At 46.6% G+C, this 17,031-nt stretch overlaps 2 protein-coding genes across 4 annotated transcripts in view; both read right to left on the bottom strand.

The window, feature by feature from the left end:
* Positions 1–2,726: 2,726 nt before the first annotated feature.
* On the bottom strand, positions 2,727–9,226 carry Akap5 (A-kinase anchoring protein 5). Of its 2 annotated transcripts, none has more exons than XM_036206549.1 (2): positions 8,921–9,226; positions 2,727–6,682 (listed from the first exon to the last, which is right to left on the bottom strand). In XM_036206549.1, exon 2 carries the CDS (start codon positions 6,447–6,449, stop codon positions 4,410–4,412), a length of 2,040 nt encoding a protein of 679 aa, XP_036062442.1. In that variant the 5' UTR covers positions 6,450–6,682; positions 8,921–9,226; the 3' UTR covers positions 2,727–4,409. The 2 variants fall into 2 exon arrangements, with proteins under 2 accessions (XP_036062442.1, XP_036062443.1); XM_036206550.1 differs by having other exon boundaries at positions 9,068–9,226.
* A 6,902-nt stretch (positions 9,227–16,128) lies between these two features.
* Positions 16,129–17,031, bottom strand: part of Mthfd1 (methylenetetrahydrofolate dehydrogenase, cyclohydrolase and formyltetrahydrofolate synthetase 1) — a 70,645-nt gene continuing 69,742 nt past the window's right edge. For both annotated transcript variants that reach the window (XM_036206547.1, XM_036206548.1), the window contains one exon: positions 16,129–16,369. The gene's annotated coding sequence lies outside the window, so the exon portion shown is untranslated. The remainder of the gene's footprint in view (positions 16,370–17,031) is intronic.

The raw sequence follows: 17,031 nt of genomic DNA, 5'->3' as shown, positions 1-17,031 counted from the left end.
GGGGCAGTGGATATCGAATTTGAGGCCAGCCGGGTCTACAGAGTGAGTTCCAGAACAGTCAGGGCTGCACAGAGAAACCTTGTCTCAAAAAACAACAAACCCTAGCCCCCTACTCCTGCAAAAACCAAGAAAGCAACTCACGCAATTGGTAAGAAACAATGAAACCTTCCTTTCTGTTTGACTTGGTTTTGGTTTTGAGGTCTTGGGGACTGAGCATGCAGCAAGGACTGTGTGTGTCACTGGGCTCCAGAGCCCAAAGTTCAGATGGCATCAGATTCAGAACTGCTTGTTCTTACGGTTGCATCGGTTCAGAGTTCTGTTGGCATGTCTCTGCTGAAGGTGGACTTCCTTCTGCCTGTGTTGTAATGTCTGTGCGGTCCCTAGCAGAGCGGAACTTTTTATAGAACTAAATGTTCTCATCAGTGTCATCTTTACAGTTTTAGGAATGAACATAACGTACCATATTCCCTTTTTGCTTTTGTTGTTGTTGTTTTTTCGACACAGGGTTTCTCTGTGGAGTTTTGGAGCCTGTCCTGGAACTCGCTCTGTAGACCAGGCTGGCCTCGAACTCACAGAGATCCGCCTGCCTCTGCCTCCTGAGTGCTGGGATTAAAGGCATGTGCCACCACCGCCTGGCACCATATTCCTTTTTAAAAAACACAGGTAAAATAAATAAGCTAATATAACATTTATTCTGTATTAGTCAATACATGTATTAATTCAGCTTGAAAACTTTTTCTCTACAGAGTATTATCTCTTTAATATGAGTCTCTGATTCACAGTAATACGAATGTTAAGGAGGATACAAAATGGTACTCTTACTTTTATAACGGCTCATCCATTTAACATTTCTACAGGCCAAGAACTGACACGTGTGGCATTTTACAGGCCTTTTTTCCCCCTGCACCTGGTCACAAATCAGAAGGAACACACTGTGTCGACTGCCATATTCAGGTCCCAGCTCCCCCATTCCAGACAAAACCACTCTTTCTACTTCCCTGTTTGATATTTCTCTTTCTGCATCTTCTGTGGCTCTGCCTTTCCTCTCTCCTGGTTTCTGTTGCTGCTTCCTTCCCCCAACACACACACACACACACACACACACACACACACACACACACACGCACGCACACACGCGTACACACACACACACTCTCTGCCCGGGATGAGCTGTGGGAGGTCCTATTATCAGGTATTGACAGGCATTAAGCCTAATCCATGTTGGAGTTAACTTAATCGGGGCATCCATACTTTATGTAGATTCATTCTGATAAATTTTTGTCTCAAGGATCATTACCAAAAATTCTTTTAAAAATGTGCAATAAAATGCAGTATGGATTGAAAATTCCAATGCTCTATAAGAAACCTTATTACACAGTAAGACAGGAATTTGAACCTAAAGAACTCTGCAACTTACATGAAGATATTAAAAAAAAAAAAATTCAAAAATGGCAGGCAGAAAAGTCAGATCCTGGCCTAGTTAGTATTAAGCTAGAAAGTAGAATACTTACTCATTAAAGCCAATATAAAGATCTTTTCAAACAACAGGGTTTTAAAGTCTAAGGATCATTTTAAAAATCTTGCCACGACCCCCTAAAAAATTCTCAACTATAAAAAAATAAGGCGAATTGAAGTTAGACATTTGCAGTTGACAGGAAATCTGGGCTCTGTGTCTCGGCAAGGCTGGCCCAGGGCCTTCTCACAGGGCACACAGCGAAGAGCCTGACCTCGTCTCTCAGAAACAAAGACCCCCGCTAAATAGTAGACCAATTAAGATCATCACCAGCTTCATGCTGTCAAACCCATTGCCTGGGAGGAACATTATGCAGACAGCTTCTGTGAAGAGCTCCGATTGAGCCACATGCTTATTATTCCTGGAGGTGGAGGAGGTGGCAGGGAACATGATTTCTGTTGGAAGTTCTTTTGTTTTCCGCTACCTTTACTTAAATGTTACCAGGTACTATTTTTAATATCCTCAAAAGTGCTGTGAAAAAAATGTTAAGTGAATAGTGACACACACACACACACACACACACACACACACACACACACACAAAATCACGGCAAGTGCTTATATCCTCTGTGTTGTAAGATGTGGAGTGAGTGAATAATACTTGACTCTTAAGAGGGTGAAGCTAATATACTGAAAAATTATCAAGTATCTGATAGACTCATCAGCCTTCAAACATTCTGAGTTCAAAAAGGAATTTGATGCGAGCTGACAAGTGTTTACTAAAGGCAGATTTCAATTAAAATTAGAATGGTTAATGATGCCTAAATTGATGCCTTTAAACTGGTCAGCTTAAGGCCAAGAGAGTGTAAATTGAGTCAGAATCTTTCTACATATTTTTCATAGCTCAAACTGCTTGAAATATATCCTATCATAATTAAATATTTTATGGTAGACTTCCAAGCCATCTCTCTGATTCCTGCTTATTTTTATAACAACAGTATAGTTTGGATTACCCTAAACTTCTCTATAATTTGGCCATATAGCAGATATATCAGATTGCAACCCATTGATAAATTTCTGTATTCTATTTCCAGATGGAAATTCTCTTTATTTTAATTCCCTAGAAAAGCCAGAGAAACCAGTGAAGAATGAAGAATATATTTTCTTATAAAAACAATCAATCTTAATGCATTCTAACCAAAGGTGTATTTATCAAACAGCAGTACAGGGAATACACACACACACACACACACACACACACACACACACACACTCCAAAACTTGAAACTTGGGACTATTTTCTTACCCCCAAAATTACATATTTACTTTGTGTCTGTTTTTTAAAATCCCCAAATCCAAAATACTCTTGATAATTGCTAAATGCTGTGTATTTTATAGCTTTCTCATTCATAAGATATTATTAGAAACTTTAATGTAAGTATATTGGCTTGGAGACATTCTTATAATAAATAGATACAGGATTATTTAAAATGCTGCAAAGTGCATCAACCTTAATCAGGCATTTAAAACTGTTCATTTTAAACATATTTGCTGGCAGCTATACAAGTCTATTAGCACCATACATTGTGAGTTAAAAGTATTCTCTCAAAGATGATTTAGCAGTGATTTTTTGGTTTTATGTCTAAAAAGGTAGGTACACAATTAAAAAAAATGCATTGGGGGGTGTTTTTATCTTGCTAAATTGAATGATGCCCCCATCACCCATTGAAAACACAAAGACAGGCAAGCCTGAAGAAAATATTTTCACATTCCAGCCAAGAATCTTGCTAAACATCCACCACTTGGTTAAATTCCAAAGCCACGTTAGTTACTTCTGTAAGAGATCACAATATGTATTTACAAAATGAAAGCATAGGGGAAATCGATGTATACATATGCAGTCCATAATCACTGCAAATGCAGAGCGGATGAACATCACTGGTGCTCGTCCTCCAGAGGGCGCGCTTCAACAGCCATCATACCCGCTGTCTGGCCTCAGCAGGAACAAGTAGTAACATCCTCTCTTGGTTAGATAGAGGGGTGGTGAGGAGTGCTGTACAATAGGAACCCTGACCCGTGGGGCTGGGAACTGTGTTACAGTACCATGGCTAGACACAATGAAAAAAACGCCGGTGTTGAAAATCTATGCATCAGCATGAATTTTGATTTTTTTGTTTTTTAAATTCAGTTGTATACATAGTTCATGTTTGGCCAAGAAGCGTTTTCACAAGAGTATTACAGTTTTCTTGCTAAGGGAATTCTCTGTTATCTGGGAAGTTTGCCTTCTGGATGAAAACTACTATTCCCTTCATTTATTTGTTTCTAAGGTCGTCTCAGCAGGTAGGTCCTCACGGAGATGGGTCTATACAGGTCTGCTGGGCGGAAGGAAGAAGGGGAGGGAAGAAAACGCACTCCCCATTTGCACACTTACACCCTTGTTCACAATTTGCCTGGACGAAGGAACTTGTGAATGGCTTCCGTAAGGAACTTGTGCGGGGCTAGAAACCCATTCACCCGTTCGCCCTTAGAAACAACAGGGAAATACACTGTGAAAGAAAAACATTCGCCTAGACACAGGGTTGAACCATCAGAAAAGTCCAGGCTCTGTGACACTAGGGAACAGCAAGAAGCATACAGCATACCGCGTGCTCAGTAAACAGTCTTCCCTCAAGAGCACTGGGCTCGTCCTCCGGCAGCCTGGCATCTCTGCACCTCCCTGTGTGTCACGGCACCCTGTGGTGTGCGCTGACTCCCTCCAGTCCAGAAGTGACTGTTTCAACGAGTTCCGTAGACTTCATTTGTTCTTTAGCACTTCTGGGCTGGAATTGCACCTTTCAATTCCAGACAACAAGCCTCTAATTGATTACTGAGAAAGAAGCGCCACAGATGTATAAAATAATTCATCTTTAAGTTTTGGGTTGTTGTTGTTTTCCTTTCCCGTGATCTGGAAATGAAGTCACTGTAACAGAGTATTTATTTTATTATCCTCGGAAACCATTTCATTAACCAGCTGCTCTACAGACAACTGGATAGCATTCTTGACGAGAGAAGAGGCTGTTTCTATTAAGAGTGTTTCATACTGTTCTGAAGTTCTCCCTTCGAAATCACTATCATTAGCAAAAACCCCTACCTGCTCATTTTCCATTGAAATTAGGAATTGCTTGGGGACATTTTTAGATTTCTTAACATCAAATTCACTGATTTCAGTGTCTGTAATGATAATAGCAATTGGCTCCATTCTTTTGCTTTCTTCTGATCTGGGTTTCTCTGTATCAATTCCATTTTCTTTCAGATCTGGTGCTTGGGACACTGCAGCTTCCTCTTCCTGGGACACTGCGCCTTCCTGTGTCTGGGCCACTGCGGCTTCCTCTTCCTGGGCCACTGTGGCTTCCTCTTCCAGAGACAATGCGGCTTCCTCTTGCTGGGACAATGTGGCTTCCTCTTCCTGGGTCACTGTGGCTTCCACTGCCTGGGCCACTGCACTTTTGTCTGCCTGGCTGACAGCAGTTTCCTCTGCCTGACTCAGTTTACCTTCTTTGGCCTGGGCCACTGCACTTTTGTCTGTCTGGCTAACAGCAGTTTCCTCTGCCTGACTCGGTTTACCTTCTTTGGCCTGGGCCACTGCACTCTTGTCTGCCTGGCTGACAGCAGTTTCCTCTGCCTGACTCGGTTTACCTTCTTTGGCCTGGGCCACTGCACTCTTGTCTGCCTGGCTGACAGCAGTTTCCTCTGCCTGACTCGGTTTACCTTCTTTGGCCTGGGCCACTGCACTCTTGTCTGCCTGGCTGACAGCAGTTTCCTCTGCCTGACTCGGTTTACCTTCTTTGGCCTGGGCCACTGCACTCTTGTCTGCCTGGCTGACAGCAGTTTCCTCTGCCTGAATCAGTTTACCTTCTTCGGCCTGGGCCACTGCACTTTTGTCTGCCTGGCTGACAGCAGTTTCCTCTGCCTGACTCGGTTTACCTTCTTTGGCCTGGGCCACTGCACTTTTGTCTGCCTGGCTGACAGCAGCCGCCTCTGCCTGGACCCCTGTGGTTTCTTCTGCTGGGCCCAGCATAATTTCTCCTGATTTCTCTTCTTGGGCAGCACCCTGTCTACTTCGGTCATCCTGCCCACTTGGAACACTTTCTTGGATGCCGCCTCTGGGTTCTTCCACACTGCGTTGATACTCGGTTGCTGGTGAGGCAGGGGTGTCAGAGGCCACGGGACGAGGGCTACCGGCTTCCGAACTCTCAAGTGGACTTGCTTGCTGCTGCGCTTGTACGCTTTGCTTTTCCGCGCTCACTTCCCGTTCCTTTTCCAGCACTGGAGTGCCCATCTGAACAGCGGCAGACTCACTTTCTAATTCCAGGTCCACGGACACCGTGTTCTCTCTAGCTGTGACGCTGTTGGTCACACGTGACTCTTGGACCTCCTTACCATCTTCCACCAACACGCCTTCCTGGCGGCCCGGGGTGGACTTAGCCTGGATCACCTGGTCAGCTGATTGGGTCTGGGTTTTTATCTCCAAATCGTCAGCTCCTCCCTGGACTCTGCTGTTGTAGTCTGAGTCTTCTGTGAGTTTAGAGTGATGATGACGTCTTTTTGCCCCCCTTGAGAATCTTATGCAAGGAATCCTAAGTCTGGATTTTGCCTTTTTCTTAGGAAGAGCCACGTCCTCAGGCCGCACGTCGGCCTCCGATGGCTTCTGCTGCCTCGAAGACTCTGACCTTTTCCTGTGTGCCACCAAGCGTCTGATGGAGGCCCAGGCCCCCGCTGGCTGTGCCTGAGCAGAGTCCCCAGCTTCAGAGGGACGCGTCTTTGTGACCTCAGCAGTCTTGGAACCAGCTTTAGGCTTCATCCTGTTGGATTTCTTCCTTCTCTTGAAGCAGAGCGTGGCTGTTTTTCCCTCCTGCCTCTCTTCCTGAGGACTAACAGCTACTGGTGCCTTCTCCTCCTTAGTTTCTATCTGGATCTCAGAAACCCTGCTCTCCATTTTCACACTACACTCTTTCATTCTCGGAAAAGTGTCCTCTCCCTTCCTCCTGAAGCCTTTTGTGACAAATATATCACGCCAAGTCCAGTTTCTCCTGGGGGTCCGCCCTGCTTTCCCTCCACAGTTGTGTCTGCCTGTGGCTTCTTCAGGACGCAAACGCCTTGTTCATCTGCTGCTTATGATTTCTTCCTTTAATTTCCTCTCTGAATGAAAGCTCTTTCCTGGATAAAATTCTCCCTTATTCAAAGACCAACCTGATAAGAGAAAAGAGTGAGGTTTTATTTCACCCACGAGCCTTTTATCTTTAATAGAAACTGCATCTTACGGGGCGTATATTCCACGGGACATACTAAAACAGCTGTGGCTACACATGGAGGCCTGTTTTACCCTAGCAAAAAAGATCCCAGTGTGAACCCATCTTGCTCTATTATTTTTGCTAAAACTTCGTTTGTGGTCGCTCTGCAAGCGTGCCCTCGCTCCTGGTCACCTTCTCCAGGAGTTGTTTACGGCCCCACACAGGAAGTCTGGCAAACGGCAATGACCAACAGAGGGCAGGGTGACAGGGCAGCTGGACCACTTTCTCATCACATACAGTGAAGAAGAACCGAGACACGGTGAGAGCCTTAGGAGATGACTCAAGATTCCCCAAGTCCAGCCCAATGACAAAAGTGAGCTCCCAAGTGGGCAGGTGGGCTTGCAGAAAGCCTTAGGCTAGATGAGGTCCCAGCCAGAGTTAGAAACTTTGACTCTCTGGTGTTCCTCCTATTGTAGCATACGGTTCCTGTTCTAAAAATTCCATCAAGGGGGTGCTACTTCCCATACACACTTGCAGAAAAAACCCAGCATTGCTGTCGGTCTCCTGTCTCAAAGTCATTGCGTAACTTGGACATTTTCACCAAAGTGTCTGCTATTCAGACTTCCCCGCTGTAACTGCACACAGCTGGAGGTAAATCCGTGTAGGTAAGAGCCAACAACCCTGGTTGTGCAACCCTCGTGTTCGAGGCAGCCCCGCCGAGCACTTTCACATCCGTCTCTAATCTGCACCACAGCATCCCGGAGTGAGGAGGTGGTCAGATCTCCATCTGCAATGAGAGCAGGCTGCCTGAGATTACAAAGCTAGCCAGCCCCGGTGCTCAGATTTAACCCGATGCTGCCTGTTTCTGAAGCCCGTGCTTCGGATGCCGTGAGAGAGTAAATTGCTTTCAAACACTCATCCGAGGCTGGTTGTGGGGGTACATGACTGTGATTCCAGCAGGTGGGAGGTGGAGGCAGGAGAATCACCCAAGGTCATCTGCAGCTACCTAGTGTGGTTGGAGCCAGCACTGGCGACATGAGACCCTGTCTCAAGAGAGAAAAAAAAAAGTAAAACTCAGCTTTAGGTCTGTGTATATAGCTCAGTGATAGAGCACTGGCCTAGCATGCCACAAGGTCCTGGATTTGATCCCCAGGGCCACCAAAAAATAACAATCTACAGAATGGACTGGTTTACGGAATGGGGGCATAGGATGATTACCCGACAGTTTTGTGGATTTTAGTTGATAGGTGTCCTAAGTTAGGCAATTTATTCTGCTTGCATGTAAATTCTTCCCTGTGCTTCCATTTGGGTACCAGCTCCTGATTCTCTGTAGAATCAGAACCCTGAAAAGTCATTTTAAGATCTAAGGGCATTTTTTTTTTAAAAGGTAGGTATTATACGTTTCATGTTTCTACACAGACACATAAATTCTGGAATAATGATGGAACCAAAAAATGCAGTCTATTCTCACACACCCTTGATAAACACTAGAACAGAGTCTTATGGCTCCACGCCTGAGCAAGCATTCCTTCTAAGCAGAGGATGTATCGTCATTAGAAGAAATCGTCAAATGCGATTGTATTCCAAAAAGTATCTGAAACTAACCTGAATGGCCCAGATGCTTGCATGAGAGGGCTTCTTTGAATGCACGTCACCGTAGAGATCAACACCCCAACAAGTATAGCCGAGGCGGAGAAAGGATGCAGCCAGCAGGCGTTAAAACTTTGCAGAGTGTAAAGACTGCAAATGGTTCGCCTTTACCTTCGAGAGGAAGGTATTGCCTTGGAAACCCTAACATCCCTGCCGTCCTTAGCTGGCAGAATCTCAAGTCTAAGGCCACAGAAAACAACCACCACCCTTTCCCCGCTCTTGAGCAGCAAAGAGCAATCACTATCCAAGCAGAGAAAGGACATTTCCCAGAACCAGAAACGAACCGCGAAGCTTCCTCCTGGAGGAAGGACTCTATCCAGGCTTGACGCCCCTGTGGCAGGAGACAGGGCTCAGAAAGGAAAATACCGGGGGCGTGGAACAGATAGCCCAGCTTCAAGCTATCTACAGAATTATCATAGACCGGAGCCGAAAATCACAGTTCCCCAAAGAGCCTTGAAGAAGGATAAGGGTTAGGTAGCCGATGCCAAGGCACCAGCTGCATCGCGTGCGAAGTGAGCGGGTGGCAGAACTGCCCAGGGTCACCCACCTGGAGACGCCTGAGGACCAGCGACCTTGCAGTCCGCGCCTCTCGCTGTCTGGTGACCCGGACCCCGGGTCTGTCGCCGTCACCTTCCCACCAGGGGCTCAGTGCACCCGATCCTGACCCAGAGCCTCTGGTTCTGCCTCCACTTACCCAGAGCGTCGCGGTCTCGGGCCAGCCCTGCTCCCGAGGTCGGGGTGCACGGGCCCAAACAACAAGGAGCTCTGGAGGCCTCGGAGCGCGCAGCCCTCTGCAGAGGGACCGCAGCCGCGCGCCCCCTCCCCAATGCGGAGAGAGACAGCTGGCCGCGCCAATGCGAGCGGAGCAGCGGGGCGGGGCTAGGGCCGGGGGCGGGGCGAACCCAGCAAGCCACCTGCCTGCAGACTGCCCCGCCGCCTGGGAGAGACCTTGGTGCACCCGCCCCGCACGCATCCCCGCTGCATAATGACATCAGGGTCTGGGTAGAGGGGCCAGGAAGGCAGAGCAGGAGGACCTCGAGAAGAGGGTAGAGGGCCCCTCATTTCCTTGAGACGCACAGCCGCAAAAGGACCCTGTTTGAAATGATAAGGCGCCAACCATAAATTCTCCTCAACATTAAAGACAAGGTAGACAGCGTATCTTCCAAGAAAGATTGATGGGGTTGGAAAGGTGGCTCAGCGGTGAGCAGTACGTATTTCCTCTTCCAGGGGATCCGAGTTCGATCCCCAGCACCCACATCAGGCGGCTCACAACCACCTGTAACCAACGCTACAGAGATATCTTCTGTGGGCGAAATATTCACATGCACATGCCCACTCTACCCCCATAATTAAAAATAAAATTAAAAAGCAAGATTCATAACCATGCAGTCAGAAGGGGGCATCTGGAAAAAAAATTATTTTGAACTCACTACGTAGACCAGGATGGCACCCAACTCACAGAGATCCACCCACCTCTGCCTCGTGAACCATACCTGGCTAGAGAGAAAGTTATGTATATGGTCAAAAGCAGAAACAAAACCAACTTTGTCAAACAGGACCCCAGACCTGCAGAGACCAAGCTGAGCTCAGCTGGATGGATATAGTCATCCACGTTGACAGAGCACAGGGGAGGCGCACACTCTAGAACATGGCCCATCTAACGTCTCACATCAGAATCACAGGTCATTGCTGCTTCCTTTAGGACACTCCCTGGGGACTGCTCACCTGGTTCCTCTAAAGGGGACAGAGATAAGGGCACTAGCTATTTCAGTCCCATTCAGAGTAAAGGGTGCTGGCAGAGTCCACACCAGAGCAGAAAGGTGTCTTGTCGGGTGAAAAACAGCTTCCACAGCTCAGGGAGCTTCAGCTAAGGTCCTGTAAATGACATCCCAGTCTCCTCCAGGCTTTCCCTAGCACAGAGCTCAGAAGCCCCACTGGTGTGGAAGAACAAGACCTCTACCCTTTCCTGAGTGGACCATGATCTCTAGAAAGGTTAATCTCGGCGTCCACTTGGGGATAGTTTTTCTAATATATATTTCCCTCCCTAAGATTCCTAGTCTAGACTTATTCCACCAAGACTTGATAAGGAATGAACTCTTGGGACACAAAACCGATATGATTTTATGTTTGTAGATTAAAAGTTAGTGATAAAACTGTGAAACAGGAAATCCAGATTCAAAGTAATCAAACAGTTCAAAGGGAGGAGCTGCAGAGACACTCAGAGGTTAAGAGCTCTTCCTGATGGGCAGAGGACCAGAGTTCAATTCCCAGCACACTTCAGATCACTCAGGACTACCTTTAACTCCAGCTCCAGGGGATCCTCCATTCTCTTCTGGCTTCTACAGGCACTGACAACACACACACACACACACACACACACACACACACACACACGATTGAGGGGGTTGAAGATGTCGCTCCAATTGTACAGCATTTGCCTGGAGTGCACAAAAGCCTGGGTTTTGCACATGCTGAAACAAGCCTGTGATCTCAGCACTTAGGATGGAGAGAGGTAGGATGAGTTTCAAAAGCCATCCTTGCCTAACACTGGGAGCCTAAGGCCAGCTCTGTCTCAAAAACAAAACGAACTTGATTTAGCTTTGTTCACCCAGCAAACACGGGCCAATGAAAATGGTCTTTTTATCCCCGCGTAGGTTATATGTCAACCCTGCTGCTGGCTGTTTTGAACTTGAAACACGCTGGAAGAAATCCACGTCACTCAAGCAGCAGAGGTGCTGTGACCTGAGGTCCTTCAAATCTAGCGGATCTGGGAGTCGGCAATCATTTTAGGAGAAGAAAAAGGAGGCTGATTCAGATGAGGCTAGGGTAGCACAGCTGTGTCATTAGCAAGTACCTGGAGCCAGATGTGGCCGTGCAACCCCAGGACTTGAGTAGCTGAAGCAGGAAGACGGCAAGTCCCTAGCCAGGCTATGCTACATAGCAAGACCCACTTAAAAAGAAACAAGTGGGAGATGAGAGGTGCAGGTTGAAATACCAGCAATAAAGAGAACCTTAGAAACTTGTACGTCTCCTACTTACTTTGCTCTTAAAAAGGAGCTGAAGAGTCTAAGAGGTAGATTTATCTTCTATTCTAGGGGAAAATACGATTTATATGATCAATAATTTATCTGACCTCTCTCTCCTCTCTCCTCTCTCTCTCTCTCTCTCTCTCTCTCTCTCTCTCTGTCTCATGCACACACACACACACACACACATACACACACACCCAGAAGTAGAGGGAGGGAATATTACTATTAATAAAATTCTGCGTTTGTGGCTTTTCTGTAGGATACGATTAGAACTTGATGCCAGATGTTTGAACAATGCACCCTGTACCTCTTGCATGAGAGAAAAGGAAACCTGTCATTCCTAAACACACTTAAGCGACAAGACTGTTGAAGCTATTACTGTATTATTGCCTACTACTCCATTTGAATTATGTAATTAGGAAATGAGCTATAAATACCTCTCCAATCTGACGAGGAACTATCCTTACAGCTAATCTTATTAATGTCACAGATAGAGCGTGCCAATAAAATAGCCTACATATGCATCTGAACAGCACTGAATTGATTATACCATCTTCTCCCTTCTGGTCCCCATCCACACAGCCCAGACTTTTAGCTACCAAGGTGTTTTCCACTCCTCGCTAACAGTTTTTATGTTCTTGAGCCTTTCTCAGAATAAGCCTTGCACAGTACCTTCCTCTGGCACACCATCTAATGAACCTGGGGCTCCAGGTCTCAGGCGGTTGGATCTATTTGTGGGCATGTGCAGGGAGCCAGCACAAACCCAAGTGCCTTACTTGACAGCACATACGGACTGCTGTCTCTTAAATCATGTGTGTATACATCTTCAGTGTACAGCATCTGAGGTGCAATCAGGAGGCACAATCTGCTTCTCCTACCAACACGGAGAGGAGAGGCCAGAAGATAAGACTGGGGACCAATGGATCTGGAGGGACTGTTGGTCCGTGGTGAAGGGATAGGACTCGCACTGGTGATGTGGACACGTCCCCCATGCACTGATACTTCTATAGGTATCTTATACGTGTGGCTGCAGATACCTTAAGCCTTCTTTCATTATGGAAATATCCTCTGCAGGCTTGTACTTGTGGCACCTTTGAGCAAAGATCCCAGAATCAGTTGCATGAAACCCCTTGCCATTCAGGATTGCTCAGCAGCCGCCATGACCTCATCTCTCCTTTAAGCTTTCATACTCTTCATTACCTCTTCCTTCTGGAGGCAAGCAGAAAGGACCCAGCTTTCTACTTTGTACACTCTGGTAGGAGCTGCCTTCTAGGAACGGCTGAGAGGCAGCAGAGAGCAGAGTCTTCAGACTAAGGTGACAGCAGACACCGGCACTGGAACCCCCAAATACCTTTCCGTACAATGAGATGGATGGAAGCCTAAGCCATTACAATGCACGTACACATTTCCAAGCAGGTGTCAGCTCCTGTCATGAAGCTGCAGTTTCACTGGCAGGGGTTCGACATGTGGATGCTTGCACACAAGTTGCAAAGAAACATGAGAGTTTCCCAGGTTTTCCACTCCCCGCTGTGTTATTTATTTACTTGTGGCTTTGCTGGTCAAACCCAGGGCCTCACACGTGCTAGGCAAGCCCTCCACCACTGAGCTACCTACACCTGAAGCCCTATGCAACATTATCTGTGAATAGTGAAAACCACAGTGCTGGAGAGATGATTCAGCTGGAGAGTTTGCTGCTATAGTATGTAGAGTGGAGTCAGGATTCCAGCACCCATGTCAAGTGGCTCACAAATGCCTGAAAATACCTGTCACTCCAGCTCCAGGGGATCCAATGCCATCGGCCTCCATGGGCACCAGCACCTTCTCCCACACTGATACAGACATATAATTAAAGATTAAACTTTTGTCTTCCTTTCTTTTCTGTTTTTTTGCCAGAGCTGAGGATCGAACCCAGGGCCTTGTGTTTGTTAGACAAGCCCACTACCATTGAGCTAAATCCCCAACCCCTCCACCTTTTTTTTCTTTTTACAAGACAGGGCTCTGTGTAGCCTTGGCTGTCCTGGATCTCGCTCTGTATACTAGGATGGCCTCAAGCTCAAGAGACCCACCTTGCCTCTGCCTCCTGAGTGCTGGGATTAAATGCATGCACCACCACACCTACCTTAAAATCTTAAAACAAAACAAAACAAACCCAAACATTCAAATTCCATGCCTTTAAATCCTGTCACCCTGGGAGGCAGAGGCAGGAGGATCTCTATGAGTTCAAAGCCAGCCTTTGTTCAGTCTACAGAGTGAACTCCGGGCCAGTCAGATATACCCTGCCTCCAAAAAACAAAAAAGAAACTTTAGGGGCTGAAGCATTCCTCAGTGGTTCAAAGCACTTATTACTCTTTCAGAGGACCCAAGTTAGGTTCTCAGCACCCATCAGAAAGCTCACAAACACCTGTAACTCCAGCTTCAGGGGAGCCAACACCCTCTTTTAGCTTCTACAGGTACCTATACCCACATATATGAAAAGAAAATGGGTTTAACAACTACCAGATCTTTAAAAAAGGGAACTTGGTTTATTTTATTTATTCTTAAAGATTTATTTATTATGTATACAGTATTCTGTCTGCATGTATGCCTGCAGGCCAGAAGAGGGCACTAGATCTCGTTACAGATGGTTGTGAGCCACCATGTGGTTGCTGGGAATTGAACTCAGGACCTCTGGAAGAGCAGTCAGTGCTCTTAACCTCTGAGCCATCTCTCCAGCCAGGGGAACTTGGTTTATTATTGCATTAAGGTTTTATCATGTTAAATCTCTCTCCTGGCACTACATTCATTTATTCATTTTTTTTTCAGTACTGAGGACCTACTTCCCCAAAGTTTGGCAGTCTGGAGGAAGCCTGCATCCTTTAAGAGGGTCTCTGTGTCTTATAAGATTGCTTCCTTCCTGTTTACAAACTGATTCCTAGCAAATCCCATCCCTGATGATATTCTATAGACTATTTTGAAGCTTACAAGAAAGATGCTTCCTATCAGGGATAGCAATGAGTACTCCAAATGTGTCAGGCACTGTACAGAGCACCTAGGACTTGTTTGCTTGACTTCAGAACTACCCAGCAACAGCCTCTTTATCTCCATAAAATGGGTGAGGGACGACAGAGACATGGTGAGGGACAGAGAGGGGGTGAGGGACAGGGAGGGTGAGGGACAAGGAGGGGGTGAGGGACAGAGAGGGGGTAAGGGACAGGGAGGGTGAGGGACAGAGAAGGGGTGAGGGACAGGGAGGGTGTGAGGGACAGGGAGGGTGAGGGACAGGGAGGGGGTGAAGGGACAGAGAGGGGGGTGAGGGACAAAGAGGTAGACAAGACAATAAGGACCAGCACTGAGGCTTATGCTCATGACTTCTTTGCCATTGGCTCCTGAAGTGCCGCCATTGTTTCTTCAAGCACGAAACCGGATCACAACACTGATGCGAACCCATGGAATTAAGTATACCAGAAGCAAAGACACCTGGGAAAACAGAGCTCCGTCCACATCTGCAGTGTTTAGCTTTGGCACCAGGGGGACGCAGCATCTGGAAGGAGCCAATGCAGTAAGAGAGGAGAATTGAAGACCCAGGACAAGAGAAGGGAGGTCATGCTGGAAACTTCAGACAAACCAAAGCTCCCAAGCCAGTCAGCGTGGAGAGGCGGAGCCTAGGTACTTCTCAGCAGTTTAGCAACATTTGCTAAGCCAGCGGGGCAGAAACGGCCCACCTCACGCTGGTGCTGTCATCCTTGAGGACTCAAAATGGAATCAACATAGATGCCCGCCGCCAGAACAGGTAATTAAAATGTGGTACATGCATAAAATAGAATTTTATCCGGCCATGAAGAAAAATGAAATCGTGAAAATGGATCGTTATATGTAAGTGAGGTATCCTATGCTCAGGAGACAGATGCAGCCCCTTCTCTGTTACATGCAGAGTCTAGCCTCTAACTGTGAAATACGTGTATCTAGGTGGAAGTAAATAAGGGCAAAGGTCAGGAAACTAGAAAGGGTCCATGGGAGAGGGGCAGGGATGCCAACAGAACACGGTGGAAGGGAGAACACCAGAGGGAAAAGATGAGGGTTGGGGTTGGGGGAGAGGGGACGGGGAGAACCAACCAACCAAACAAACAAACAAACAAAAAAAAACAAAAAAACAAAAAACGTGTACACAAAAACCCCACCTAGAAATCCGTTGATCTGTATACTAACTTAAATTGTATCTATCTGTCTATCCCCTTACCTATCTACATGTACACGCACCAGTAACAAAAAACAGCACTAAGGCAATTATTCAAATGGGATCCCAAAGATGTCAAGACATCCCTATAGGCAGCAGCTTCCCTGGGGACCTCAGCCAGACCAGGAAGGTATAAAATAGGGAAGTCTCCTTCCATACCCTACCCCCACCCCCACCCTTTCAGGTTTCCTGAGTTCCATTCTCACAGAGATAACTTCACAAGCCAGCACCACCCCAACAACTGACCACAAAGTGTTTCTTTAAGGCCCCCACCTCCATGTGTCCACTGGATGGATGGCAGCCATTCTAGTACTCTTTTTATTTTTGGTTTTCTTGAAACAGGTTTTCTGTGGAGCCCTGGCTGTCCCGGAACTCATTCTGTAGACTAGGCTGGCCTTGAACTCACAGAGAGCCGCCTGGATCCGTGCTAGGATTAAAGATGTGCACTACCACCGCCGCCTGGCTCATTCTACTATTCTACTGAGGTTCATCAAGGTCACAAACACATTTATGTTTCAACACCAAGGTAGCAAAATTATTCCATTTATTCTGTAGACTTTCACTAAGTAAATAGACATGATTTATGTTAATTTATACACATGATGTGGATTAAGGCTGTGAAAGGCTAATAGAGAAACTCCCACTATTTCTGAAACTCTTCAGGCAGGGGCTGACTTCCTGGATTTCTGCACACTTCCTCAATGGGCCTGAACAGACACTGGCCAGACAGAGTAGCCTCTTGGAGATAGGAAATCTGGAAAGAAAAGCAAGGTGAATAAATGAATGAATGAATCAATGTTTTTGCTAAGCACCGTGGTTTCCTCTTCCCTTCCACACTTCATCATTTTCCAGCTGCATCTCCAAAACTATTCACACTTACACCCTTCCCTCTGGGTGAGTCTCCTAGGGTCTTTCCATATATGAACTTGAAAGACAACCCATAGCACGATGGTTGTGTGAACACCATGCCAGACAGAACAGGGAGCCAGGAAAGTCCCATAGCACATTCCCACTCTGCAGCAAGTGCTTCCCTGTAAGCCTCCTCACAGCAATCAGAATGAAGACATCTTGTCACCTGGACCTTTACTTTCTCAGGGCAGGAGGTTTGCTTTTTTATTACCTTCTACCACCTTGGGGTCTCCCAGCTCTTTCCAGCCTCCCTCCATGTTCTGTACTAGATCTGAAACTCAGTCACGTGCTCTTGTGTCCAAATTCAGTTCCCTAAAACTCCCATCTTTCTCTCTTGGTTTAGTTCCTCATTTTGCTGGAGTACACCACATTGTTAAATAACTTCCTAGCAGAAGTGGGGGCAGCAACCCTTTGCCATCTGAAAATACCTTGGCAGATTTGGCCAGGGGTAAACACAGGATGAAAGCTATCTTCCCTCACGTACTTGGGGACATTCCTTTGCCATCT

Source organism: Onychomys torridus, chromosome 14, assembly GCF_903995425.1.
Source record: "Onychomys torridus chromosome 14, mOncTor1.1, whole genome shotgun sequence".
Lineage (NCBI taxonomy): Eukaryota > Metazoa > Chordata > Mammalia > Rodentia > Cricetidae > Onychomys > Onychomys torridus.
This window is presented reverse-complemented; position numbering and strand designations above follow the sequence as displayed.